This window comes from Mustelus asterias, chromosome 22 (genome assembly GCF_964213995.1).
Source record: "Mustelus asterias chromosome 22, sMusAst1.hap1.1, whole genome shotgun sequence".
Lineage (NCBI taxonomy): Eukaryota > Metazoa > Chordata > Chondrichthyes > Carcharhiniformes > Triakidae > Mustelus > Mustelus asterias.
Window position 1 is genome coordinate 20,067,001 of NC_135822.1, and position 27,783 is coordinate 20,094,783.

Below are 27,783 nucleotides of genomic sequence, written 5' to 3' on the forward strand. Positions count from 1 at the left end.
TGATATTGGTCGATGGATACATTTTGAATGATGTGGAGATGCCGGTGTTGGACTGGATAAGCACTGTAAGAAGTCTCACAACACCAGGTTAAAGTCCAGCAGGTTTATTTGGCGCTAGCTTTCGAAGTCTCAGGCTCCTTCATCAGGTGAGCGAGGACCTGCGCCCACAAACAGGGCACATACAGACACAAACCCAACCTACAAAACAATGGTCGGAATGCGAGTCTCCACAGGTAATCAAGACTTGATTACCTGTGGAGACTCGCATTCCAACCATTGTCTTGTAGGTTGGGTTTGTGTCCGTATGTGCCCTGTTTGTGGGCGCAGGTCCTCGCTCACCTGATGAAGGAGCCTGAGACTCCGAAAGCTAGTGCCAAATAAACTTGTTAGACTTTAACCTGGTGTTGTGAGACTTCTTACTAAATTTTGAATAACATCGTGGATGCAGCTGAGGGAAATGGGAAGGAGATGGGTTGGTGAAGTTGAGGGATATGGAGGTATAAACATCCTGGGATGTTGCTCAACACATGTAAGAAATGCAAATACCCCTCAAATGATTATTTGATGAGAAATTGAACTGGACTAGCCATATAAATACTGTGGCTACAAGAGCAGGTCAAAGGCTAGGACACCTGCGGCATGCAACTAACCTCCTGGATCCTCAAAGCCTGTCCACTTCTACAAGGCACAGGTTTGAAATGTGATTAAATACTCTCTATTTGCCTGGATGAGTGCAACTCCAGCAACACTCAAGAAGTTTAATACCATCCAGGACAAAGCTGCCCGCTTGATTGCTACCCCTTCAACAAACATTCACTCCCTCCACCACCAATGAACAGCAGCAGTCGTGTGTGTCATCTACAAGATGCACTGCAGAAACTCACCAGGACTCCCTTGACAGCACCTTCCAAAACCATGACAACTACCAACTAGAAGGATAACAGCAGCAGATACCTAGGAATACCTGGAAGTTCCCCTCCAAGTCACTCACCATCTTGATTTGGAAATATATCACCGTTCCTTCACTGTCACTGAGTCAAAATGCTGGAACTTCCTGCCTATCACTGTAGGTGTACCTACACCTCAGAGACTGCAGATGATCAAAAAGGCAGCTCACCACCACCTTCTCAAGGGTAATGACTACTGGCATGAAAGTGATCCTGTAAATTAATTTTTTAAAAAGGTAGGGTTGAGGGATGTTGAAAAGATGAGTATATAATCTTAATCTATGGGACTTCATGGTCTTCTCTGTCCCCACACTCTTATCAACGTAGGGCTATGATAGGAATTTGGCCTTTCGCTATTTAGCCTTTCTCCTTACGCGACCTAGGTTAAAAAAAACTGACCTTGGATTATTTTTAATTTGAAATATCGTTCCATTGCCGGTTTGACTTTGGATGTTGCTCAGTACATGTAAGAAATGCAAATACCCTTCAAATGAGGTCGCATGATTATTTGATTTAAAAGAACAACGACTAAACGTTCATAACTAAAATCAAAGAGTTTCTGTTTACACAGAAGAATCCCATCAGTGTGGAGATATTTGTTGTGGTTTGAAATGATTTGCTGTGTCTTACAGTTGTTTTTCTATTTAGTGATGGGCAAGGGTTCTGTGACTGAGACTCAGAGGCTTAATGGAATCGATGCAATATACACGCTGCCTGGGGACTACAATATAGGAGCTCTGTTCCCTTTTCATACGATTGCAGTTGGGCTCACTCATCGGTCGAAGCCTGAAGAGGTGACATGTGAAAGGTAAGGAACCATACTCTGATGGGGCAACATTAAATTCTCTCTCTCCTGAAGGTGCTGATTCCCACTGGGGTTTGGCTCCTCTCCAGAAAGTGCTGACTCTCACTGGGGTTCAGATCCCTACTCTCTTGAAGGTGTTGACTCTCTCAACTTTCATTACCTTTCGTATAAAAAACTACTTCCTGATCTCACTCCTAAATGTCCTGGCTATAATTTTAAGAGCATGTTTCCTTATTCTAATATTCCCATCAGTGAGAATCTGTACTTATTCTATTGAATCCTTTTATTATTATTATAAACACCTCAATTAGAACACTACTCAATCTTCAAATCAACCTAGTCCATAAGGCTGCCCTCATAAATTAAGTAAGAAGTCTCACAACACCAGATTAAAGTCCAACAGGTTTATTTGGTAGCAAAATCCACTAGCTTTCGGAGCACTGCTCCTTCATCAGGTAAGTGTGAGTTCTGTTCACAAACAGGGCATATAAAGACACAAACTCATTAAGCCCTTAAGTCGTGGGGTGCGATTCACCCTTCTGCACTCTGAGTGCTCCTGCCAGCAGGACAAACAGAATGTTTCCTGCTGGCATTAGCAACGCTTGCTAGGTGGGATTCATGACCTTTGGAATTTAAAAATATGGATAACGTGAGACACGCTGTACAGAGATCGGGGTGCTATTTTGAAAGGGCACCTGATCTCAGCGCTGAGAGGCAGGCCTCCCTCCACTGTGTTCCTCCACAACATGGTAACCCCCACTGACAAGGGGAGCACCCCCAACCCCTCAGCATAGAGGGGCATCCTCCCCCTCATCACTGAAAGAGGTCACCCCCCCCCACCCCACAACTGTGAGGGTACCTCCATCAACCCCCAAACGCCCGTGGTCAGGGACCTCACCAGCACCCCCACCCACCCACCCTCCCTCACAAGAGAGACACTGAGATGGGATGCCCTCAGGCCCCATCCTCTTAGAGCATCCCTTCAAGACCACCCCATGGCACTGCCTACCTTGCACTGCCCCTTGGCAGTGACACCCTGACCTGGCACCGTAGACTCTGTGGACGGGGATAGGAAGGTAAGTAATGTGCCCATGTGCCCCTCTGCCACTGCTAAACTGCAGAAAAAAAGGTCCCTCCAAGGGACATGGGGGTTGAGTTGGCTTGGGCTGGGGCTTGACCTTGCAACTCTTCCCCGGGATAGTAGTCTACAGGCTCATCTTGTCTTTGTCACCCTGGAAAAAGTGGTGCTCGTTCTCAGGATGGTGAATTCAGGCATCATTCTGGTAAAGATATTCATTATTGTCTCTGTCTGTTAAAACCTTTGAAGTGCCCTGGTCAATTTGATAACCATGCCCCATAGGCACCTGGAGGCCTTCAAAATCACCACAGCTCTCCATTCCACAGTAGGGATTGGCCCTGGTTAATGTCATAAGCATGATGTGGAGATGCTGGCGTTGGACTGGGGTAAACACAGTAAGATGTTTAACAACACCAGGTTAAAGTCCAACAGGTTTATTTGGTAGCAAAAGCCACACAAGTTTTCAGAACCCCAAGCCCCTTTTTCAGGTGAGTGGGAATTCTGTTCACAAACAGGGCATATAAAGACACAAACTCAATTTACATGAATAATGGTTGGAATGCAAATACTTACAGCTAATCAAGTCTTTAAGGTACAAACAATGTGAGTGGAGAGAGCATCAGGACAGGCTAAAGAGATGTGTATTGTCTCCAGACAGGACAGCCAGTGAGACTCTGCAGGTCCAGGCAGGCTGTGGGGATTACAAATAGTGTGACATGAACCCAATATCCCGGTTGAGGCCGTCCTCATGTGTGCAGAACTTGGCTATCAGTTTCTGCTCAGCGACTCTGCGCCATCATGTGTCGTGAAGGCCGCCTTGGAGAATGCTTACCCGAATATCAGAGGCCGAATGCCCGTGACTGCTGAAGTGCTCCCCAACAGGAAGAGAACAGTCTTGCCTGGTGATTGTCGAGCGGTGTTCGTTCATTCATCCGTTGTCGCAGCGTCTGCATGGTTTCCCCAATGTACCATGCCTCGGGACATCCTTTCCTGCAGCATATCGGGTTTACCTGATACCTGTCTACCTGCAGAGTCTAACTGGCTGTCCTGTCTGGAGACAATACACATCTCTTTAGCCTGTCCTGATGCTCTCTCCACTCACATTGTTTGTATCTTAAAGACTTGATTAGCTGTAAGTATTCGCATTCCAACCATTATTCATGTAAATTGAGTTTGTGTCTTTATATGCCCTGTTTGTGAACAGAATTCCCACTCACCTGAAGAAGGGGCTTGGGGCTCCGAAAACTTGTGTGGCTTTTGCTACCAAATAAACCTGTTAGACTTTAACCTGGTGTTGTTAAACTTCTTACTAATGTCATAAGCTCCAGGTGTTGAATGACTCCTTTTACCCAGGAGATCCCCATGCTTTCTCGCATAAGGCCCAACTGCTCTGAAACATCTTTGAAGTGCTTTGATGGACAGTGGGCTATCAGATTCACTGGGGAGATCCCCTTTAACATTGAAAGACTTCACCTGCTGCCTGGCCCCTTTGAAGAGGATGAACGTCAGGCTGTAATCTACAGGGCAGTGCCAGTGAGGTTGGTGTTTAAGCCAGTAAGTGGGGTGAGGGGGTGGATGAGAGTGAAGTATGGGAAACTTTTCTGCTCCTTCACAATAAGATTATTTGTTGTAATTTAAACATTTGCAATGATAATGAAAAATGTGATGTTGGACATCCCTAATCATAACATAAAGGTGCCCACTAATATATGTGTTTGGCATCACAATACCCACCATTACTTCCAGCAATAAATCACAGGAATAATGGCAAATGACAAGGATCAACACTACCCCACCCCATCCGGCTTGCTGCTAATCTGCCCAAAATTAGTGGAGTACTCACAGTGGGGTTGTCAGCCATTGAAGGCAAGTTTATGAATTCAAGCTCTGCTACAGTGACTTGAGCACATAATCTCGGCTAATACTCTCAGCAGGGCACTGAGGGAAGGCTGCAGTGTCAGAGGGACTGTCTTTCGAATTATATATTAAACCAAATTCCTCTCCGATCTCTTAGACAAATGTAAAAGATCCTGCGGCATTATTTTGAAGAGAAGGAAAATGTTCTGGCCAATCTTTCTCCCTTAACTAACACCATTTAAAACTAGATGTTCTGATAATTTAGCACACTGCTGTTTGTGGGAGCGTGCCATGTGCAAATTGGTTGCTGTGCTTCCCACATTGAAACAATGAAGCTATTTTAAAAGTATTTTATTGGCTGTAGAATCATTTGGAATGTTCTGATTTCATGAAAGGTGCTATATAAATGCAAGCTCTGTCTTTCACGGGGTGCGGGGGGGGGGGGGGGTGCTGCAGAGAACTGCATTGCATGATGGGTCAGTCAGTCAGGCTGCCACTGATTAACTGGAAGTAATGGGGTTATTTTGGTCAAAGAACAAAAAGCAGATGCTAAATGAATGTTCTGTTGATAAGAAACATTTGTTTGAACATCCAGATCTGGTCTGCAATTTTCAGACTAATTGATGATCATTATGATTTAAATATGCCTGCAGGCGCTAACCAGAAATCTGCAGGTTTGTTATTCAAGTGTTGATTAGACACAATTTTCATGGAGCAATAAATGTGGGTTCCTTGGACCTACTTGAGAGAGACTGAGAACAAATGTGAATGTAAGTTATTAAATGTGGCACAGTAGGTCCTGGTGGGGAAGATTTGGAGGGGGAGGAATATCTGTTCCTGCATAGGAAAAATATACCACCTGACCCTCCTGTTTCCACCTCCACCCCCTGCAGCAGCTGGTACTGCTTGCCTGGCCTCATCTATTCCTCAACTAGTACAAGATGGATCCCGAGCAAAATGCCAATGATCAAGCACTCCCCTTCTCCTGGTGGCATGCGTGACACAGCTCATTCTCTTTATTCGCAAATAGCTAGTTTCTGTTGGGAGAGAATGTTTGTTGAAGCAGTATTGAGCCACCAAAATGTCATGTAGTCCCTTTAATGAATGCTATCATGCATTTTAAGTGGCAATCATTTTAACTAACTTAGTGCTGATTATTTCTTTACCAAGATGGCATCTTGTGCTAAATACAGGTAAGTTGGCATTTCAGATTGGCTGCTGATTTAATAAAGAATCTTGGCTGCTGATTTAATAAAGAACAAAACAGCACAGGAACAGACCCTTTGGCTCTCCAAGCCTGCGCCAATCACGTTGCCCTATCTAGACCTGTATCCCTCTATTCCTTGTCTGTTTATATGTCTATCCAGATAAGTCTTAAATGTCGCTAACGTGTCTGCCTCAACTATCTCACTTGGCAGTGCATTCCAGGCCTCCATCACCCTCTGTGTAAAAAACTTCCCCCGCACATTTCCACTGAACCTTTCCCTCTTTACCTTGAACTTGTGCCCCCTTGTAATTGTCATTTCTGCTCTGGGAAAAAGCTTCCAACTGTTCACCCTATCTATACCCCTCATAATTTTACAAACTTCTATCAGGTCGTCCCTCAGTCTCCATCTTTCCAGAGAGAACAATCCCAGTTTATTCAACCTCTCCTCATAGCTAATATCCTCCATATCAGGCAACATCCTGGTAAACCTTTTCTGTACTCTCTCCAAAGCCTCCACATCCTTCTGGTAGTGACCAGAATTAGACACAGTATTCCAAATGTGGCCTAACCAATGTTTTATATAACTGTAACATAAATTGCCAATTTTTATATTCGATGCCCCATCTGATGAAGGCAAGCATGTCATATGCTTTCTTCACCACCTTTTCCACCTGTGCTGCCACTTTTAAGGATCTGTGGACCTGTACTCCCAGATCTCTCCGTGTGTCTATGCTCCTGATGATTCTGTCATTTATTTTATAGGTCCCACCTGAATTGGATATACCAAAGTACACCACCTCGCATTTGTCTGGATTAAATTCCATCTGCCATTTCTCTGCCTAATTTTCCAGCCAATCTATATCCTGCTGTATTCTCTGACAATCTTCATCACTATCTGCAACTCCAGCAATCGTAGCATCATCCGCAAACTTGCTAATCAAACCAGCTATGTTTTCTTCCATGTTTTCTTCTATGTTTTCTTTATATATATTACAGACAGCAGAGGTCCAGCACTGATCCCTGCGGAACACCACTAGTTACAGACCTCCATTCAGAAAAACACCCTTTCACCGCTACCCTGTGTTTTTTATGGCCAAGCCAGTTCTGAATCCATCTAGCTAGTTCACCCTGATCCCGTGTGATTTAATCTTTTGTAGCAGCCTGTCATGAGGGACCTTGTCAAATGCTTTACTAAAGTCCATGTAGACAACATCCACAGCCCTTCCTTCATCAATCATTTTCGTCACCTCCTCAAAAAGCTCAATTATATTAGTGAGACATGACCCCGCCTCGTACAAAACCATGCTGTCTGTCGCTAATGAAACCATTCAATTCCAAATGTGAATAGATCCTCTTTTTAAGAATCTTCTCCAACAATTTCACTATCACTGACGTCAAGCTCACTGGCCTATAATTGCCCAGGTTATCCTTGCTACCCTTCTTAAATAACGGGACAACATTGGCTATCCTCCAATCCTCTGGGGTCTCACCTGTGGTCAATGAGGAAACAAATACCTATTCAGTGAAAATTGCCCCCATGTCTCCCCAAGGCAGGGCCACTCCAGGTCAGCACCTGTCTCCCTCTTTCTATCTGTGCCTGTATGTCTCTCTTCCACACTGTCTGTCTCTCCCGTTCTGTTACTCCCTCTTGTTCATTTTCCGTTACTGTCTCTCTCCCTCCTCCTCTGCCTTTCCCTCTTTTTCTCCCTCTCTGTTGCTCTCTATCTTTCTCCTCTTTATTAGTGTCTTTATTTCTCCCACTTTCTTTTCTTTTCCTCCTTCCCCCTCTCAGTTGCTGTCTTTTTCTGTTATTCTCTTTCTCCCCCACTTTTTCTATTACTGTCTCCCTTTGGTTTTTAGAGCTGTGTGTTCCGGGCTAATATCCGTATGCCATTAATTTCTCGTTTATCTCTATTTAAGCTTTTACCCCTTTGGTTATGGAATGTCCCTGGCGATGATCTTTGCGATTGATGAAATAAATAACTCCACCTCTCTTCTGCCGGACGTGCGGCTGGGTTATGAAATCTATGATGACTGTTTTGAGACAATGGCCTCCCTCCTGCCCAGCCTTCTTTTCTTATCGAAAGACAAAAGTAATGGGATTGACATACTCTGCAACTACACAAAATACAGGAACCGTGTGATAGCTGTGCTGGGACCCTGGACGTCGGAACAGGCGATAGTCACAGCCAAATTATGCAGCTTATTTTTATTTCCACATGTAAGTTGTGCTCTCATGGTTTGCTACATGAACCCCTTTCATATTGTGACAACTAAGTGTTAAAGTCTCCAGGGTAGAAACTAATCTTAGGAGATAGCAGACAACGGGTGATAGTGAATTGGCAGCAAGGTTGACACACCATTGCAGTCAACAGAAAAATAAATTGCTTGGATGTAAAACTTACTGTGGATTCACTATCACCTAGTTTACATTACCACTCAAAGGCAAATTCATATTCCTCAGTCTTATGCTAGCCATATAGGTCCCAGGCTCACATATGGAACATTCTTTATTCCAGTTCTATTCAAGACCCGTCACTCACCAATCTACCAGTACATTAATAACTGTAACAGTTATCCTACTCTCATCCTGAATTGGAAAACTTAATCAACTTTGCCTTAAATTTCCACCCTATCGTCATGGTCCATCTAGACTCTTCTATTCCTCAACTACTCAGTCCTCATTTCTGGGGATAGATTATCAACCAATATTTACTATTAGCCCACTGACTCATACAGCTACCTTGACTTCATTTCCTCACACTCAGCTTCCTTTGAAAACTCTATTTCATTCTCCCAGTTTTCGCATATCTGTCACATCTGTTCTGAAGTTGCAACTTTCCAAACTAGATATGTTGTCCTTTATCCTCAATCGAGGAAATTTCAAGGGTGTTGGCCATAATCTTTCAATCCTCTCTAGACTCGAGGGAAGTGCCAGAGGACAGGAAATTGCAAATGTTACACCCTAATTTAAAAACGATTATAAGGAACCTCTAGCAATTATAGATCAGTCTGTTTAACATCAGTGGTGGGCAAGCTTCTAGAAATGATTCGAGATAGAATTAGTAGTCACATGGAAACATGTGGGTTGATTAGGAGGAGCCAGCATGGATTTTTAAATGGGGAAATTGTGTTTCACTAACTTGCTGAAGTCTATTGAGGAGATAACAGAAAGGGTCAATGAGGGTAATGCTGTTGATATAGTGTACATGGACTTTCAAAAGGCATTTGATACAGTGCCACACAACAGACTTGTGAGAAAAGTTATAGCTCATGGAATAAAAGGGACATGGATACAAAATTAGCGGAATAATAGGAAGCAGAGAGATACAGTAAATGGATATTTTTCAGGCTGCAGGAAGGTTTGTAGTGGTGTTCCCCAGGGGTCGGTATTGGAATCCTTATTTTTCCTGATATATATTAATGATCTAGATCTTGGTGTGCAGGGAGCAATTTCAAAGTCTGAGGATAACATAAAGCTTGGAAGTATTGGAAACTGTGAAGAGGACATTGTAGAACTTCAAAAAGACATAGACAGGTTGTTGGTAAGGCGGCACGGTAGCACAGTGGTTAGCACTGCTGCTTCACAGCTCCAGGGACCTGGGTTCGATTCCCGGCTTGGGTCACTGTCTGTGTGGAGTTTGCACATTCTCCTCGTGTCTGTGTGGGTTTCCTCCGGGTGCTCCGGTTTCCTCCCACAGTCCAAAGATGGGCGGGTTAGGTTGATTGGCGAGGTTAAAAATTGCCCCTTAGAGTCCTGAGATGCGTAGGTTAGAGGGATTAGCGGGTAAATATGTGGGGGTAGGGCCTGGGTGGGATTGTGGTCGGTGCAGACTCGATGGGCCGAATGGCCTCCTTCTGCACTGTAGGGTTTCTATGATTCTATGATTTCTATAGGTGGCAGATGAAGTTCAATGTGGAGAAGTGTGAGGTGATGCATTTTGGCAGGAGGAGGCGATAAGGAGTAAAATTCTGAAAGGGGTGTAGGTGCAGAGGGACCTGGGTGTATATAAGCATAGATCATTGAAGGTGCAGAACAGATGGAGAGAACAGTCAATAAAAGCATATAGTATTCTCGGCTTTATTAATAAGGACATTAGTACAAGAGCAAGGAGATTATGCTGAACTTATACAAGACACTAGTTGGACCTCAGCTGGAGAACTGTGTACAATTCTGGGCACCACACTATAAGAAGGGTGCAAAGGTGTTGGAGAGAGTGCAGAAGAAGTGTACAAGAATGGTTCCATGGATGAGAAACTTCAGTTATGAGGATAGATTGGAGAATTTGGAACTGTTCCCTTTGGAGAGAAGGCTAAGAGGAGATTTGATAGAGATGTTCAATATCATGGAGGGGGGGGGGGGCTGCTGGACAGAGTAGACAGGGAGAAATTGTTCCTGCTTGAAAATGGATCAAGAAGAAGAGGGCAGAGATTTAAAGTGATTTGCAAAAGAAGCAAATGTGATGTTAGATCTGTTCCCATGGAAGAACAGGAGATGCAACACATAGAACATAGAACAGTACAGCACAGAACAGGCCCTTCGGCCCACGATGTTGTGCCGAGCTTTATCTGAAACCAAGATCAAGCTATCCCACTCCCTATCATCCTGGTGTGCTCCATGTGCCTATCCAATAACCGCTTAAATGTTCCTAAAGTGTCTGACTCCACTCTCACTGCAGGCAGTCCATTCCACACCCTAACCACTCTCTGCGTAAAGAACCTACCTCTGATATCCTTCCTGTATCTCCCACCACGAACCCTATAGTTATGTCCCCTTGTTATAGCCCCATCCACCCGAGGAAATAGTCTTTGAACGTTCACTCTATCTATCCCCTTCATCATTTTATAAACCTCTATTAAGTCTCCCCTCAGCCTCCTCCGCTCCAGAGAGAACAGCCCTAGCTCCCTCAACCTTTCCTCATAAGACCTACCCTCCAAACCAGGCAGCATCCTGGTAAATCTCCTCTGCACTCTTTCCAGCGCTTCCACATCCTTCTTATAGTGAGGTGACCAGAACTGCACACAATATTCCAAATGTGGTCTCACCAAGGTCCTGTACAGTTGCAGCATAACCCCACGGCTCTTAAACTCCAACCCCCTGTTAATAAAAGCTAACACACTATAGGCCTTCTTCACAGCTCTATCCACTTGAGTGGCAACCTTTAGAGATCTGTGGATATGGACCCCAAGATCTCTCTGTTCCTCCACAGTCTTCAGAACCCTACCTTTGACCCTGTAATCCACATTTAAATTAGTCCTACCAAAATGAATCACCTGTGCTTTTAACTCCACCCTCTTCACCTCAACGGCAGATTCCTTCCCGAAAGGGCCAGATGGGTTTTTACAATAATTGACAATGGTATCAAGGTTATCAAGGCCACAGTGTCATGGTTTCCCAGTGCCTGTTGTTCACCTAATGTTATGTCAAGGATGAGGCTATGGCATACTCCTCATGACTCATTCAAACAGTTCTGCAAGCATCAGTGTCCCCAAAATCACAAGGGATGGAGAGCCAGCAAACTCAATCTTCACCCCTTCCTTTTACTAATGTGCAAAACTCAATGTTACTTGGGAACAAATGGTAGGAAAATCAATTCTATTGTCTGGCACCAGACATTGTAGACTGTCTCTTTTGTGAAATACTGGAGGGTGAAATAGACAATCAAACAGCTTGGGGAGAACCACTGAGGAAGTTGCTCCTATGTAAAATTTGTTCACAGCGAAGATATATTTTATTCCCTTAAATTGAGAAACAATTATTGGCTGAAGTCCAAAATGCAAGGAAAGTACAAGAATTAAAGCTGTAGGAGATGAGAACTGGGAAGGAGAGATTAAGTGACACAAGTCTGAGACTTAAAATCCTGCATTGACAGGGCAGATTGATGGAAAAAAGACCCAGAGTGTTGGGAAAGGATGCATTAGAGCACAGAATGGTGCAATGAATCTTGACAACAAAATTGTCACAATGCAGAAAGAGGTGTGTTGAACCTTAAAAGAAATGAGGGAGCCAAGTTCGGGGCAGTAAAATCGGAAATTCCTGGACACATTCAGCAGGTCTTGCAGCATCTGTGGAGAGAGAAACAGAGTTAATGGGCAGAATTTTGCGAGATTTTTTCTAAGTGTCCAGTGAGTCTGAAAATGGGAGAGTTCCAGATCCGTTTTTCGGGTGAGTTTTCACACCCAATTTTATGCACTCTGTCTCTGAAATTTTGGACTAGTCTGTTTCTGGCCACAAGAGGCAGTGGACAGAGCTTAATTCGGCAGACAGCCTGCAGCACAAATCAGAGCCACAAACTGTGCACGCGCAGAAAAATAAGTCAGCTCTCCTGGCGGAACCCTCCCGGGCCAGGGACAGCTTCTCTCTCCCCTCTATGGATATCGGAGACCCCCCTCCCAACATTAATGACCCCCTTAGACTCCCCCCCCCCCACTGGACCCACTTGCACATGGCCCCCACATCACCCCCTTGCCCTAATGGCTGCCTGACATGACCCTCTATCTCCCCTCCCCCGATCATCACAGAGGCACAAATTCCACCCCCCACCCTCCGTCCCACCTGCAAGTGCTGACTTGGCTTCCCCTGCATGGTAACAAGGCAAATTGCATTAAACTTGCTGGAATGCTTTAACAGATACTTGACTCACCCAAACTGCCTGCGGCTGAACTGCCCTAACAAGGGACAGCTCCATAAAAACCCCAAGGATGGACAGACAGGCAGGCAGTGCAGGAAGAAATGGCCTCGAGGAAGATAGCACCCAGATTCTCTGATTCAAACCTGGACAGGTTGCTGAAAGCAGTGGAGGCAAGGCGGGACACCCTCTTCCCCCCAGCAGGAAGTCGTCCTAGGGGAAGCAATGCAAACGCAGCCTGGGAGGCTGTGGCCACGTGTCTCAGTGCCAGGGTACTGGCCTGGAGAACTGGGAAGCAGTGCCGGATAAAAATGAATGACCTAATCAGGGCAAAAACGGTGTGTGTTTAACCTCATCTAGCATCTTTCCTCTAAATGACCCCCACATCTCCCCACCCCAGCAGCCTGCATCCTTCCAGCCCCTGACCCCCAACCACCTTCCTCCCCTTCCCCCCAAGAGTATCACAGCGCTTGCCCTCTGAGGGCACCCCCTGAAACCATGCAGGACTTGTCAGACTTTTCATGGTTCCTTCTGTCCCCACAGCAGAAGAATGCCCATAACTGCCGGGAGAGGGCATAGGCAGGGGGTGGTGAGCCTGACCTCCGAGTCCTCACCCCCTTTGAGGAGCGGGTGCTGGAACTTGCAGTGGATGAGAGGGTGTGGGCCATTAGCGACAGCATGGTTGGGCTGGAGCATAGAAGTGAGCACCTGCCAATCTTCCACTTTACGGAAAAATATCAAGTAAGTTGCATGCAGCCCAGATTCCTCTCCCTCCCTTGCACGGAACTTTGTGTCCTGTGTTGCAGGAAGGGACCCCAACACGCCTGGGCCATCTGGCATCGCGGCCCACACTGCTGCTCCCACCCATCTTGCCCCTGACAGCTCAGAGGATTCCTCGGAGGAAGCCGGTGAAGGAACCTTCAAGGCCGGCACCAGTTTTGCATCAGTTTCCACCTCTCAAGTCACCATCCCAGAGACTCTCACATCGGTGGGTCAAGTTAGTAGCGAGGCACATCTTCTGATGTATATCGGGTGGAGGAGGAAACGTCCGAGGCCTCTGATATGCGGGGGCCTGCCGAAGGCGAGGACTCAGCTGGCCTCTGAGATCACTTCTCCCTCAGCTGTTGGACATGCAGCAGCAGAGCCAGGGAATGCAGGGAGGGCTGATGGCAACATTGCACCGACTGAGAGGTTGTTGGGAGGAGTACCAAAGCTTTCAGGTGGACCAGCTTTTGCCTGTCTTGTGTGGTTCCCAGGCCAACACTGCAAGGGTGGCGTCTGCGGTGGAAAGCCTGGGGCAGATGATCTTCACCATGAGTGGCAGGTTCCAAGTGATGGCCAAGTCACAGCAGGCCATGGCGGAGTCCAAGAGGGCCACGATCCAGTCACAGCAGGCACAGCTGAGGGCCTCAACAGGCTTCTCGAGATTCTACGGCCCATGGCTGAGAGGCTAGAGAGCTTGCAAGAGACCCAGCAGGACAGTGCTGAGGCACAGCTGAAAGGCTGCAGACTGTGGCCCAATCTCAGAGGGCACTTGCTGGTGCCATTGACAGGTGGCCCCCGACTCAAGTGGCCATCGCAGAAGTTTCGACCGCCATGGCTAGGACGCGGGTGGTCCTCCAGGACTGGCAGGGCCAGGTGACGCTGGAGCTTCTGAAGCTCACTGCAGAAGCACCGCTGTCCCATGGAGTGACCCAGGGGACCACAGGAACCCTAAGGGAGGAGGAAGGACTTGAGCCCGTGCCAGGGCCTTCCAGCCAGGAGACTGTGGCTGTGGCTACACATTCTGACTCCCCCCTTCCTGACACCGGGACATCTCAGGGGCAGCGGGATGAAGAGGGTGTCATGGATACGTCTCAGACACCTGGAAGCCGGCCAGGGCCTTCAAGGTCCAGGCCCTCCAGAGCACGCTCGCCAAGGGCATCACAGGCCTTGGGGCGCGGTAGGCAGCTGGCCACCTCCACCTCCGGTGTACATTCTGGGAAGACACCGAGATGTAGTGGTAGGCCAAGTAGTTGGGAAGTTGTAGCGGCACTAAGATAGCACGGGTGAAGGGCAGCACTAGGTAGATAGAGTATTTATGCACTTTAATGTTTCCTGTTCATGTTTTTATGTTAGCATTTATCAATAAGACACTTTTATTGTCACCAATAAATGTTTTTTCACCACCCACTTGTGACTAATTTGTCTCAGATTTGCCTCTAACAGGATCGCTCTTACCCAGACGGTCACCAGAAGGATCTTTCATGTTAATGTCAGTGGGGGAGGCCCCTCAACACTGTGTCACTAAGAAAATGAAGGCACTCAAATAAATCACTGGCTACAGTGGGTGGCATACATTGATAGCGACTTGCAGCATCTGCCATGGCATCCCCAGAACCCACGAGATTCCCTCCCCTCGCCCATCCCACCCACCCCAGGGCCCAGTATGGGGATCCACATGCATACTGGCACCTGGGCCCACTACCAAGATGTGGACCACAGGTAGGAATCAGACTACTTTGCACCAAGGCATCATCACAATGGTGCCTAACGAGCCGTCATCACCCTCCTGGCTGCCAAAGAAACTCAGTAACACAGCGTACCCAAGCCCACTACTCTGGTGTTACAATGTTGCAGGAGATTGTCGGACTCCGGGGAGCACGGGGGAGGGGGGGACGGGAGAAGGGAACCCACAGGAGGCAACACAGCCTCTTATTGCCCAAAGCTAGTGTTGATCAGGGCCTCCCTCGCCGCCCTCGCATGCCTGACCCTGGCTACCGCCAGCCCTTCAGTGCCTGGGTGGTGTTGCTGTTCCTCCTCCTCTTCCTCCTGCTCGGTGGCCTCCTCCCCAGTGACACCCGGCCTCCTCGTCATCCTCCTCAAGAAGGTCTGCTCGCTGCTGCGCCAGGTTGTGTAGGGCACACTACCACAATACAGGACACTATCAGGATGCTATGTTGGAGGGCCCCACCAGAGCAGTCCAGGCACCTGAACCGCATTTTGAGGAGCCCTATGCACCACTCCACTATTGAATGGGTGGCAACGTAGGCCTCATTATATTGGGTCTCCACCTCACTCTCAGGCCTCTGCACAGGCGTCATCAGCCAAGTCCGAAGCGGGTACCCCATGTCCTCCACGAGCCATCCCTGCACCCTGGTCTCCTCCCCAAAGACTTCCGGGATATTCAAACTCCTTGATATGAAGCTGTCATGTGAGCTGCCGGTGTGCCTGACGCAGACATGCATAATATTGAGCTGATGATCACACACCAATTACAAGTTTATTGAATGGCAGCCCTTTCTATTCATGAATCTTCCTGGATTCTTGACCTGGGTCTTGAGGGTGAAGTGGGTGCAGTCTATAGCCCCTTGCACATTTGGCATCCCCCGCGATCGCTGCGAATCCTGCAACCCAAGCTTCCTGCTAGGCCTGGTCCAGGTCAAATTTGATATACTGGCCAGCCCGGGCATTTTTGACCTTTTTCACACACTTGTGGACGGATGATTGTGAAATGCCACAAAGGTCTCCACTGGCGGTGTGGAAGGACCCGGTGGCGTAAATGTTTAAGGTGGCCGTCAATTTCACAGCCACCGGGAGTGGGTGCCCGAGGTGCAAGATCCTGCAACAAATGGCACAAGCGTTGCACTGCCTCCTTGCGGAGCCGGAGCCACCGGCGGCACGCAATTTCCGACAGTTGCTCAAAGGACACTCGCGCGCAGAACTGTCGGGGTCTCCACTCCCTCCTTTTCCTGCCCATCCCGTAGCGAATGGCGGCCACATCCTGCCTCCGGTCACCAACTCTCTTTCCTCCTGCGAGTAGTAAGGCCTGGGCCTCCTCTGTCTGCAATTCATCCTCTTGCTCCTCCTCCCCAGCTCCAGCAGCAACCAAAAGAACAGCAAGATCAATGGGCTGCATTCCAAAAGCCATCTCGTCAATTTGAAGGGGGACGGGGGGATTTTGGGAAGGGGCGAGACCGATGGAGAGGTTATTGAGTCATAGATGTTTACAGCATGGAAACAGGCCCTTCAGCCCAACTTGTCCATGCCGCCCTTTTTTTTTAAAACCCCTAAGCTAATCCCAATTGCCCGCATTTGGCTCATATCCCTCTATACCCATTGTACCCATGTAACTATCTAAATGCTTTTTAAAAGATAAAATTGTACCCGCCTCTACTACTACCTCTGGCAGCTTGTTCCAGACACTCCCACCCTCTGTGTGAAAAAATTGCCCCTCTGGACACTTTTGTATCTCTCCCCTCTCACCTTAAACCTATGCCCTCTTGTTTTAGACTCCCCTACCTTTGGGAAAAGATATTGACTATCTACCTTGTCTATGCCCCTCATTATTTTATAGACCTCTATAAGGTCACCTCTCAGCCTCCTACGCTCCAGAGAAAAAATCCCAGTCTATTCAGCCTCTCCTTATAACTCAAACCATCAAGTCCCGGTAGCATCCTAGTAAATCTTTTCTGCACTCTTTCTAGTTTAATAATATCCTTTCTATAATAGGGTGACCAGAATTGTACACAGTATTCCAAGTGTGGCCTTACCAATGTCTTGTACAACTTTAACAAGACGTCCGAACTCCTGTATGAGGTTAAAGAACTCTGCTCGCGCCCACACTACCAACAGACCCCCCCCCCCGCCCCATTCCTGCCCCTCCACCCACCCCCTCCCCCCCCCATAGCCCCCGGCAACACAGAACCCCATTCCCCTCCCACAGCCCCACACCAACACAGACCCCCCATTCCCACTCCACAGTCTCCCCCAGCAACACAGACCCCCCATTCCCAGCCCACAGCAACACAGACCCCCCCATTCCCAGCCCACAGCCCCCAGCAACACAGACCCCCCCATTCCCACCCCACAGCCCCCCAGCAACTCAGACTCCCCATTCCCCCCACAGTTCCCCAGCAACACAGATTCCCCCCCCACCCCCAACTAACACACACTCAGAACCCATGCAGTAGTGACCACAGATACTGCTGCTTGACAGGTCCTGAGGCTGCAGCACTGCCAGTTCAAAGAGTTTCCATCACATTCTCCACCTGCAACAGTGCTTCCTGCTGCCTGCACTAGGACCCAGAAGCATCCCTAAGACGAGAGGTCAGCCCTCAGACCCAGGGTCCGTGCTGAGAGTCCAAGTTTGGACTCCGTGATGAACAACAGCCACCCGTGCCACCCACCCCCCCCCCAACCCTCGCAGCTCCCCCAATCCAAAACACAATATGGCCACCACGAAACAACCTTCTCTGAACAGCAGTTTGAACGCTGAGACTTACCTCCTCGCTCACTCTCACTGATCAAGCGCCAGAATCCGACTTTTATCGAGGAGGTGTTTTCCAGATCGATCCGGCTGTGGCGAATGCGGTCGTAAAGGCAGGCGAGCTGGGACGATTGGGAGTAAAAATCGCTAATGACATTATGATGCATGCAAAAACATTTAAAATGATGTCTCACCCATTTTCGGCGGACTCCCAATCACACTGATATTTTCCCCTGGTACGGGGGGAATTGGCGCAAAAACGGGCGCCATTCGCACTAGCCGCTTTATGACCGATTTTACAGCATGTTCCCACCAATAAACAGGCGTAACGTGGCCGTAAAATGCCTCCCAATGTCTCAGGTCTGTTTCTCTCTCCACAGATGTTGTCAGATCTACTGATTATTTGCAGCACTTTCTGTTTTTATTTCAGATTTCCAGTATTCAGTATTTTGCTTTAGTTTCAGATTCAATGGAGCACAGGCCATAGTTGTACCCGACTGGACAGAAGGTGGAGGGTGGTGGTGGTGGGGGGGGGGGGTCGGGGGCGGTATATGTGTAGAAAAGGCTGTTTTGGATGGGGAGGCAGCAATGTGGTGATATAATCATGGATTCTCATCACTTTTTAGATTAGTTATGGGGCCTCAAGTGAGCAACTGAGCAACAAGAAGATTTACCCATCTTTTCTGAGGGCAATGCCGAGCGATCGAAACCAAGCCAAGGCCATTGTCTCCATCATCAGAAAGTTCAACTGGAATTGGATTGCTGGAATCGGGAGTGATGATGAGTATGGGCGGCAGGGCATAGAATTGGTTCAAGAATACGCATTGTTCCATGGTATCTGCATAGGCTACATTGAGATGATTCCCACTTACCTCAGCCTACCCAACTCCAAGCAAAAAATCTCCGAAATTGTGGGCAAGATCAGGCAGATGAATGTCAATGCTATCGTCCTCTTTGCCAGTGAGGGACCCGCTCACGAATTTTTGAAACAAGTGGTTAAGATGAACATCACCAGGAAGGTCTGGATTGGAAGCGAGGCCTGGATCAAGACAACAGTTGTTACTCACATACCAGATATTGAAACCATTGGCACCGTGATTGGTACAGTCATTGACAGCGGGAGAATGCCAGGTTTCACGGATTATGTTTTAAACCATCTTACTAATATCAGGGACACAAAGGAGCAGAACCTCAGTGCGGAGCTTGGTGGCAATCAGCTCTTTCCTTTTTGGCCATACCCCACAGAATCTTCTGGTCAGCTGCTCAATGCGATTCAGTACCTGGAGCCCAGCAACTTGTCGGTGGTGTTGGACCAGCCAGTGAGACGGACCACCTTCAGTGTATACACGGCAGTGTACAGCATTGCACATGCACTCCATGCCTTGCTCAAGTGCCACAATGGAAGATGCCAAAATGCAGCCAGCTGGTACAACTGGCAGGTATAGTATTCTCTTACTGTTTGTGCTCAGGTCCATAGAGTCATGACAACCCTGAAATTATGCTTTAAAAATGTGATTACAGTTTTTAATGTATGCACCATCTAACTATAGGACCTAATCACCAGATTTCTCAGTAGTGACCACACCCTCTGACTACATGGCTCCTAGATAGTGATTACAGCCTCTAACCAGAGTGTTGTTGGTGAACTTCATCAGTTTTACATTCAGCCCAGGGCCACTAGAAAGTGATTGAGATTGGCCAAACTAATTTCTCATGGGTAATGACAGGGTATGGAGAGAAGACACTCAGTAACTCTGGGCTAGTTTGAGTCAGGGTGTTTCAGGCCATTGGAGTTGATTCTAACCTTGAACAGGGCAGGAAACTTGCTGGTCTAAGCTTGAGGCTAATAGTGTTTTAAATGTGGAGTTTTCATGGGTAGCATCCCGGCCTCAGAACCGGAATATCCATGTTCAATCCTACCCCAGGATTTGATGCTCAAGAAAGGTGCATTCATAACAGGCCAAACAATATTAATCTGCAAATCCTTCCAACATTTGCCAATGGCAGGTGGTAAGACGAGGAGAGATTCCTGTTCGCCATGTGATGGAAAGAACATTAGATCCTCTTCCATCACTATTCATAGCTCCAGACCAAAACATGTATGTGTCACAGCAACTTGGTCTTCTTGGACAGCTGGCTGGCTCATGTAGATCAGACTAGTGCCAATAGCATGGGGTTCAATCGCTTTCTGGCTGGGGTCAATTTGGGGTCTACCTCCTTGCCCTACCTATGGTGGAGATCGTGGTGCTGTGGGTTGGACTTGCCTTAAAATGAACTGGAAAAGTTCATTTTAAGTCCTGGGCTTGACCTCCAGATATGGTCAAATGCTTACACAGAACTGCTTTTTTTACATTCATTCCTGGGATGTGGATATCACTGGTTAGGCCAGCATTCATTGTCCATCCCTAATTGCCCTTAAGAAGGTGGTGGTGAGCTGCCTTCTTGTACTTCTGCAATCTATGTGGTGTAGGGGTACATTCACAGTGCAGTTAGGGAAGGAGTTCCAGGATTTTGACCCAGCAACAGTGAAGGAATGGCAATACATTTCAGGATGGTGTGTGGTTTGATTTGATTTGATTTATTATTGTCACATGTATTAACCATACAGTGAAAAGTATTGTTTCTTGTGCGCTATATAGACAAAATATACCGTTCATAGAGAAGGAAACGGGAGAGTGCAGAATGTAGTGTTACAGTCATAGCTAGGATGTAGAGAAAGATCAACTTAATGCAAGGTAAGTCCATTCAAAAGTCTGACAGCAGCAGGGAAGAAGCTGTTCTTGAAGGGGTGGGGGGGGGGTGGAGATATTGCAGGTGATGGTGTTCCCATGCATATGCTGCCCTTGTTCTTCTAGGTGTGTTTGGAAGGAGCTGTTGAAGGATCCTTGGTGAGTTGCTGCAGTGCATCTTGTAGATGGTACACACTGCTGCCACTGTGCATTGCTAGTGGAGGGAGAGAATGTTGAAGGTAGTGGATTGGGTGCCAATCAAGTGGGTTGCTTTGTCCTGGATGGTTTCTTGAGTGTTGTTGAGGCTGCATTCATCCAGGCCAGTGCAGAATATTCCATCATACTCCTGATTTGTGCCTTGTAATGGCAGACAGACTTTGGTGAGTCAGGAGGTGAGTTGCACTCCACAGAAATCCCAGCCTCTGACCTGTTCTGGTAACCACAGAATGTGTGTGGCTGGTCTAGTTCAGTTTTGGTCAATGGTAATCCCCAGGATGTTGATAGTGGGGGATTTTGCGATGGTAATGCCATTGAACGTCAACAGGAGATAGCCAGATTCTCTCTTGTTGGAGATAGTCACTGTCTGTAATTTGTGTGGCAGGAATGTTACTTATCAGCCTAAGCCTGAATGTTGTCCAAGTCTTGTTGCACATGGGCACTGCTGCTTCAGAAAATCCATGATCAAAAGCATGATCTGGCTAACTGGCAGTTCAGGCAGTTGGAGACCTCTGGCACACCCTTGACGGAAGGCTTATTCCCTTGCAGTTAATGGGGATGGGGTCTGATGAAGGGTCATTCAGACTTGAAAAGTTAGCTCTGTTCTCTCTCCACAGATGCTGTCAGACCTGTTGAGATTTTCCAGCGTTTTCTGTTTTTGTTTTAGATTCCAGCACCCGCAGTAATTTGCTTTCATTATAATGGGGAAAGAGTTTTGGAAGTCTGTGATGGGGAGGTCATGGGACTTGGTAGAGTGCTGCTGTCAAACAGAAGTGTGTACATGTTAATGAGGGAATTTCAGGTCTTGGATGGGTGTTTGAGAAATGTCCACAAAATAGTTATATCTTCTGAAGAATGAATGAATTGTTTGAATTTAATATGCAGAGAATTATAAAATGTAGAGATAGAGTCAAATGTTCAGTGCAAAGGTGAAAGAGCGAAGGGTGAGGCGGGTATCTCTCTTTATCAAATCCCACTTTAAAACAGCCAGACTTCTCCCTTCCCTCCAACTCACGCATAGCTTTTTCTGGTGATCCAGGGTCACCTAGTTCTTGCTGTGATAAATCTGGAGTTCTCTCATCCTGAAATGTACAAAAGCCCTGGAAATAATGGTCTACATATTCAGCTGTGCAGAGCCCGTGTTTCAAATGGTAAGCAACCTCCTCACCTTCCAACCTGATAGTGAGGAATTAGTGTGCACAGGTGGGCCAGTGATGCACCTACTGCCAAATATCAGTGGACAAAGTGAATATTACATGTTACCTGAGTCAGCACTAATGGTCTAGTGCGCTATGTCTGTTTACAGCAGTAATGGGATTTCCAGGCCAGCAACTCCTGCAATGATCAATACTTGACTTTCTTTTTAAGCAGCTGCTGGAAAAGTTGAAGCAAGTTAACTTCACCATCAGTAACACCAAAATTTACTACGATGCTGCAGGAAACTCACAGCGAGGTTACGACATCATAACCTGGATCCATCATGCAGGGCAACTCAAACTACCAGTGATCGGCAGTTACAAAGATCACTTGACCATTCACACCTCCCAGATTCAGTGGAAAACAGTTGACAATACAGTAAGTTAGGGCAGCATTTGGATGAAAGTATACATTTCCCCATTCTATTTGTTTCATCATTGTTGGCAGTGCCTTCAGACATTTAGGCACTAAATTCTGGGGTTCCTCCTTAGACCTTTTCATCTTACCACTACGCTCTCCTCTGTTAAAACTGTCCTTGAAACCTTCCTCTGACTAAGTTTTTGGGCACCTGTCCTAATGTCCCTGTGTTTGATCATGAAGTCATTAGAAATAGGAGTAGGCCATTTGGCCTATCAAGCCTGGTAATCCATTCAAAAACGTTGTGACTGATTTGGTTGTGGCCTGAACTCCACTTTCCTGCCTGTCCCCCATAACCTTTTACCTCCCTTGTCAAAAATCTGTTGAACTTACGTTGAATATATTCAAAGACCTCCACTGCCCTTTGATGAAGTGAATTCCAAAAACGAATGACCATTTGGGTCAGTGTCAAATTTTTATCTGATTATTCTTCTGATTTTTGTTTGAATGTATTTCTGTGAAGTGCCCTGGGATGTTTTACTACTTTGAAGGGGCTATATAAATGCAAGTTGTTCTTATTCTCTCTCTCACAATGCTCATTCCCCCTTGTCCCTATCTTCACTCTCTTAACTCAAGGACAGATTTGAATGTTTATTTGGTTCAGCCATTTGTTGCCCAATTGGGCTGGACCATCAGGTCCTGCACTCCTCTGCTAAACTGTTCACAGTTCCAGGATCATCTTGGAATTCACCACAATTTACCTTCTACCCATCTCCATTCTCACCTCCAACAATAAAAAGGGAATTGATGGCCTTCTTTCTCACTAATATTGAGACTATTGTTCAGCTGCCTCTGCAATTTTACCTCTTCTCCTAGCCCATCAAGCCAAACTTAGCCCAAGGTTACCCATGTCCTATCCCTGAACCCGCATTGTTCTAGCTTTTGTGAAGTGTCTTGGCATGCTTTCCTAGATTAAAGCTGTTATGTAACGGAAGTTGCTATCGTATCAATTGTATCACTTTTCCAAGTGATGAGAGCATTTGCAGGCTGATTAACAGTCCAACAAGTCACAATGTGAATACTCCTTCCATAGTGACTATATACTGGCTGTTGGGGGTGGGGTTACTCCAATAGCGAGGAAGGGTTTTGTGGGCTCATTCAATACAGAACGAGAGTACGGGAGGCAATGCCACACTCACTGAATGTGCATCTTCCATCAGATGTTGCTCCAGAATTCTGAACTAGAGTCTCAGTGGCTCTCTGCTTCAGGACTTCATCGTAAACATTTTTTTTGAATTCTAGAATGCATTATTGTTGAAAGCGCTTTGACCCAGAATTTAAATATATCTGTTACTTAACATTAGAGTTCCAGCTTGTAATTCCCTCTAGGGTATTTGCTATTGTATAAATAAACCACCAGAACTCCTCAATTAGATTTTAATTAAAAGGTTTATTTGCTTCTATACAGAGTTAACAAATACCCAGGAGTGAGTTATAGGCTGGTATCCAATCAAGGAGCTTGGGTTGCATCCTGGGACTGTCCATCCTGGAGTTTGAATTATGCATACGAGCTCTAAGGCAAAAATGTTACCATGGGGTCAGAGAATAACTCTAGATCTGAACAGATTTCTTCAATCTGTTTAACCAGCTTTACGATCCAGACTGTCCAAATTAGTACAGTAAATACATCTCTGATTGTAGTCAGTGGCTCAGTACATTCAACAGAATTAGCAGTTGGAATTAATCCTAGTGTCTAGTGCACAGAGAACCCATTAACTCTTGGGCTTCCAATGTTTGCAAGGCTATGCAGTACACCAAGAGTAAGGAATTAACAAGCATACTACTTGTATCGACAGGTACCTCCATCCCATTGTTCCAAGAACTGTGGCCTGGGGCAGAAGAAAATTGCCATCAGCCTTTATTCCTGCTGCTTTGAATGTGAAGATTGTCCAGGAGGAACGTTCCAGAACTTAACTGGTGAGCCTGATTATTTATCTACTGCCCTACAACGGACTAGATAAAAGCAAAGGAATCTGAACAGATCATTCTCTGTAAATGTGTTAATTACAGCAGGAAGTCTTGGATACAAAGACTGGATACAAAATTGTCTCAATGCCAGAAAATAAAGTGTATTTGTTGATGGGTGTTTTTTGCTGTTTGCTGTGGGGAACGGCAAGGCTCAGGACTGGGTCCCCGGCTTTTTGTGGTATATATTAATGATTTGGATCAAAGTGCAAGGGGCATTATCAAGAAGTTTGCAGATGACACAAAAATTGGCTGCGTGATTGATTGCAAGGAGGATCATTGGGGACTGCAGGAAGTTATCAGTCGACTGGTCAGGTGGACAGAAAAGTGGCAAATAGAATTCAACCCAGAGAACTGTGAGGTGATGCATTTGGGAAGGTCAAACAAGGCAAGAGAATGCACAATAAATGGGAGGATAGTGAGAGGTGTAGAGGACTTATGGGACCTTGGAGTGAATATCCACAGACCCCTGAAGATAGCAGGACAGGTCGATAAGGTGGTTAAAAAGACTTCATGGAATCCTTTGCTTAATTAACTGAGACTTAGAATATAAGAGCAGAAAGGTTATGCTGGAACTATATAAAACATCAGTTAAGCCACAACTTCAGTATTATGTGCAGTTCTGGTCACCTCCTTACAGAAAGGATGTAATCGCACTAGGGAAGGTACAGAGGGGATTTATGAGGATGTTGCCAGGAGTGGAAAATTGCAGCTTTGAGGAAAGATTGGAGAGGCTAGGGTTGTTTCCTTGGAACAGAGGAGGCTGAGAGGAGATTTGATTGAAATGTACAAAATTGTGAGGGGCCTCATGCAAAGGATCTATTTAGTTTTACAGAGTTGTCAGTAGGGGGCATAGATTTAAAATGATTGGTAGAAGAATTAGAGGGGAGATGAAGAAAAATAAAATCACCCAGAGGGTTGGAAGGGCCTGGAACTCACTGCCTGAAAGGGTAGTAGAGGCTGAAATCTCAACTCATTTAAAAGGAATATGCACCTGAAGTTCCATAATATGTAAGGCTATGGACCAAAAGCTGGATAATGGGATTAGGCTGGGTGGCTCATTTTTCAGGCGACACAGACATGGCTAAGTAGCTACTTTCTGTGCAGCAAACTTTCCATGATCCGAAGTCCAAATATAGATGGGTCACAGGTTTATGTGTAAAGATACACATGTGTGAGCTACAGCCAGGATGCAAGATTCCAAGCCATGATGGCTTGAAGGGAAACTTTCAGATGGGGTGTTCCCACGTGCCTGCTACCCTTGATCTTCCAGGTGGTAGAAATCAAGGTTTTCAAGATGGTGAATTCTTTGCGATTTGTTGCAGTCCATGCAGTAAGTGTTATGCACCTCAGCTACTTTGTGGATGGGTGTCAATCAAATGAGCTTCTCTGATCTGGATGGTGCTGTAGTCATCAGACAAGTCTAGAGTTTTCAATCACATTCTTGACCAATATCTTGTAGATGGTTAAAAGGCTTTGGGGAGTTACTTGCCACAGAATACTCAGCATGTGACTTGCTCTTGTAACCACAATATTTAAGCGGCTGGTTAGGTTAAAGTTTTGGTTAATGGTGATTCACAAGATGTTGATGGTGGGGATTTTGGTGATGGTAATGCCATTGAATGTCAAGGAGAAGATGGCTAGACTCTCTTGTCGGAGATGGTCATTGCCTAATACTTATGTAGCTTGAATATTACTTGCGCAAGGCTGAATGTTGTTATAGAATCATACAATTCTTATAGTACAGAAGAGCCCAGTGAGTCTGCACCTATTCTCCAACTGAGTATCTTACACAGGCCCTCTCCCCCGGACTATCCCTGTAATCCCACATATTGTGGAGATGCCGGCGTTGGACTGGGGTAAACACAGTAAGAAGTCTCACAACACCAGGTTAAAGTCCAACAGGTTTATTTGGTAGCAAAAACCACTAGCTTTCGGAGCGCTGCTCCTTCGTCAGGTAAGTGGGAGTTCTGTTCACAAACAGGGCATATAAAGACACAAACTCAATTTGCAAAATAATGGTTGGAAGACTTGCATTCTAACCATCTTTGGACTGTGGGAGGAAACTGGAGCACCCGGAGGAAACCCACGCAGACACAGGGAGAATCCGGGTCCCTGGCATCGTGAGGCAGCAGTGTTAACCACTATGCTAGCCTTGCTGCATGCGAGGAAAGGGCTGCTTCATTATCTGAGGACTTACAAATAGAACAGAAAACAGTGTAATCACCAGAAAACATCCCTATTTCTGATCTTACGATAGAGGGTAGGTAATTGATGAAACAACTGATGATGATTGGGCTTAGAACATCGTCCTGGGGAACGTCTGTAGCAATGTCCTGAAGCTCAGATGATTGGCCTCCAAAAATCACAACTATCTTCCTTTGCACTAGGTATGATTCCTGTTATTGTAGAGTTCATTTATGATTCTCATTTACTTCAGTTTTAATGGAAATAATCTAATCAAGTGTTTGGGTAGGATGATCACTGCGCATGGATACAAAGGATTTCTTGTTCATCTTTCGGGTATGTTTTGTAAGTGACTGTTTGATTTTTCTGTTACAGATGGCTTTTCATGCAATGACTGTCAATCTGATGAGTGGTCACCACCTAAAAGCCCTGCCTGCTTTAAGAAAACCTTGCAGTACCTGTCCTGGGACTCACCTGTTGGTGTGGCTATGCTCCTGTTCATGGTGCTCGAGCTCTCACTGATATTAACTGTCATGGTGGTCTTCCTACTGAACTCTAATGCTCCAATTGTGGAAGGTACTGGGGGGAAGATGAACATAGTCACCCTAACCTCTCTGGCTCTCTTATGTTGCAGCATATTGCTGTACCTCGGTGAACCATCAGAATTCATCTGTAAATCACGTCAGCCAGTCACTGCCTTCAGCCTCACTATCTGTATCTCAACTCTCCTAGTCAACTCGATGCAGATCTTGCTCAGCACTGAGTTCACTGGCTTAACCAAGTCTTTGTTGCACAGATATAAACAAAGTGGCCAGTACATCACCATCTGTGTCAGCCTTGGGGGGCAAGGTGCCATTTGCTATTTTTGGCTGAACACAGATGGTGACTTTCTGATGAAGACAACAGGCAATTCTGAAGACATTCTTGTCCTCTTCTGTAAGAGTGATTCAGAGGTAATATTCTGGCTAATGCTGGGGTACAGCGGCCTACAGGCAGTGGCCTGCTTCATGTGTACCTTTCTGATCCAGACCCCAGCTGAAACCTACAACCTGGCCCGAGAGATCAGTGTCTCCATGCTCTTTTTTACCACCACCTGGCTCTGCTTCATCCCAATCTATCCTGCAGTAAACAAGGAGTATGCACCTGTCATTCAGATTTCTGCCTCACTCCTCAGTTCTTTTGCAATTCTTGCTGCTTATTTCATCCCAAAATGTTCTATTATTTGGTTTAAACCACAGCACAACACTCCTGAATATTTTCAAATTTATGGTCTACAAATATCAAGGAAGGAATGTCAATGA

General features: G+C 46.3%; 1 protein-coding gene across 1 annotated transcript; it reads left to right on the plus strand.

The window, feature by feature from the left end:
• The first annotated feature begins 217 nt into the window (after positions 1–217).
• Positions 218–27,783, plus strand: LOC144510250 (taste receptor type 1 member 3-like). Its single transcript, XM_078239743.1, has 7 exons — positions 218–233; positions 1,596–1,755; positions 7,815–8,115; positions 18,398–19,210; positions 22,088–22,291; positions 24,127–24,247; positions 26,858–27,783. Exons 1-7 carry the CDS (start codon positions 218–220, stop codon positions 27,781–27,783), a joined length of 2,541 nt encoding a protein of 846 aa, XP_078095869.1.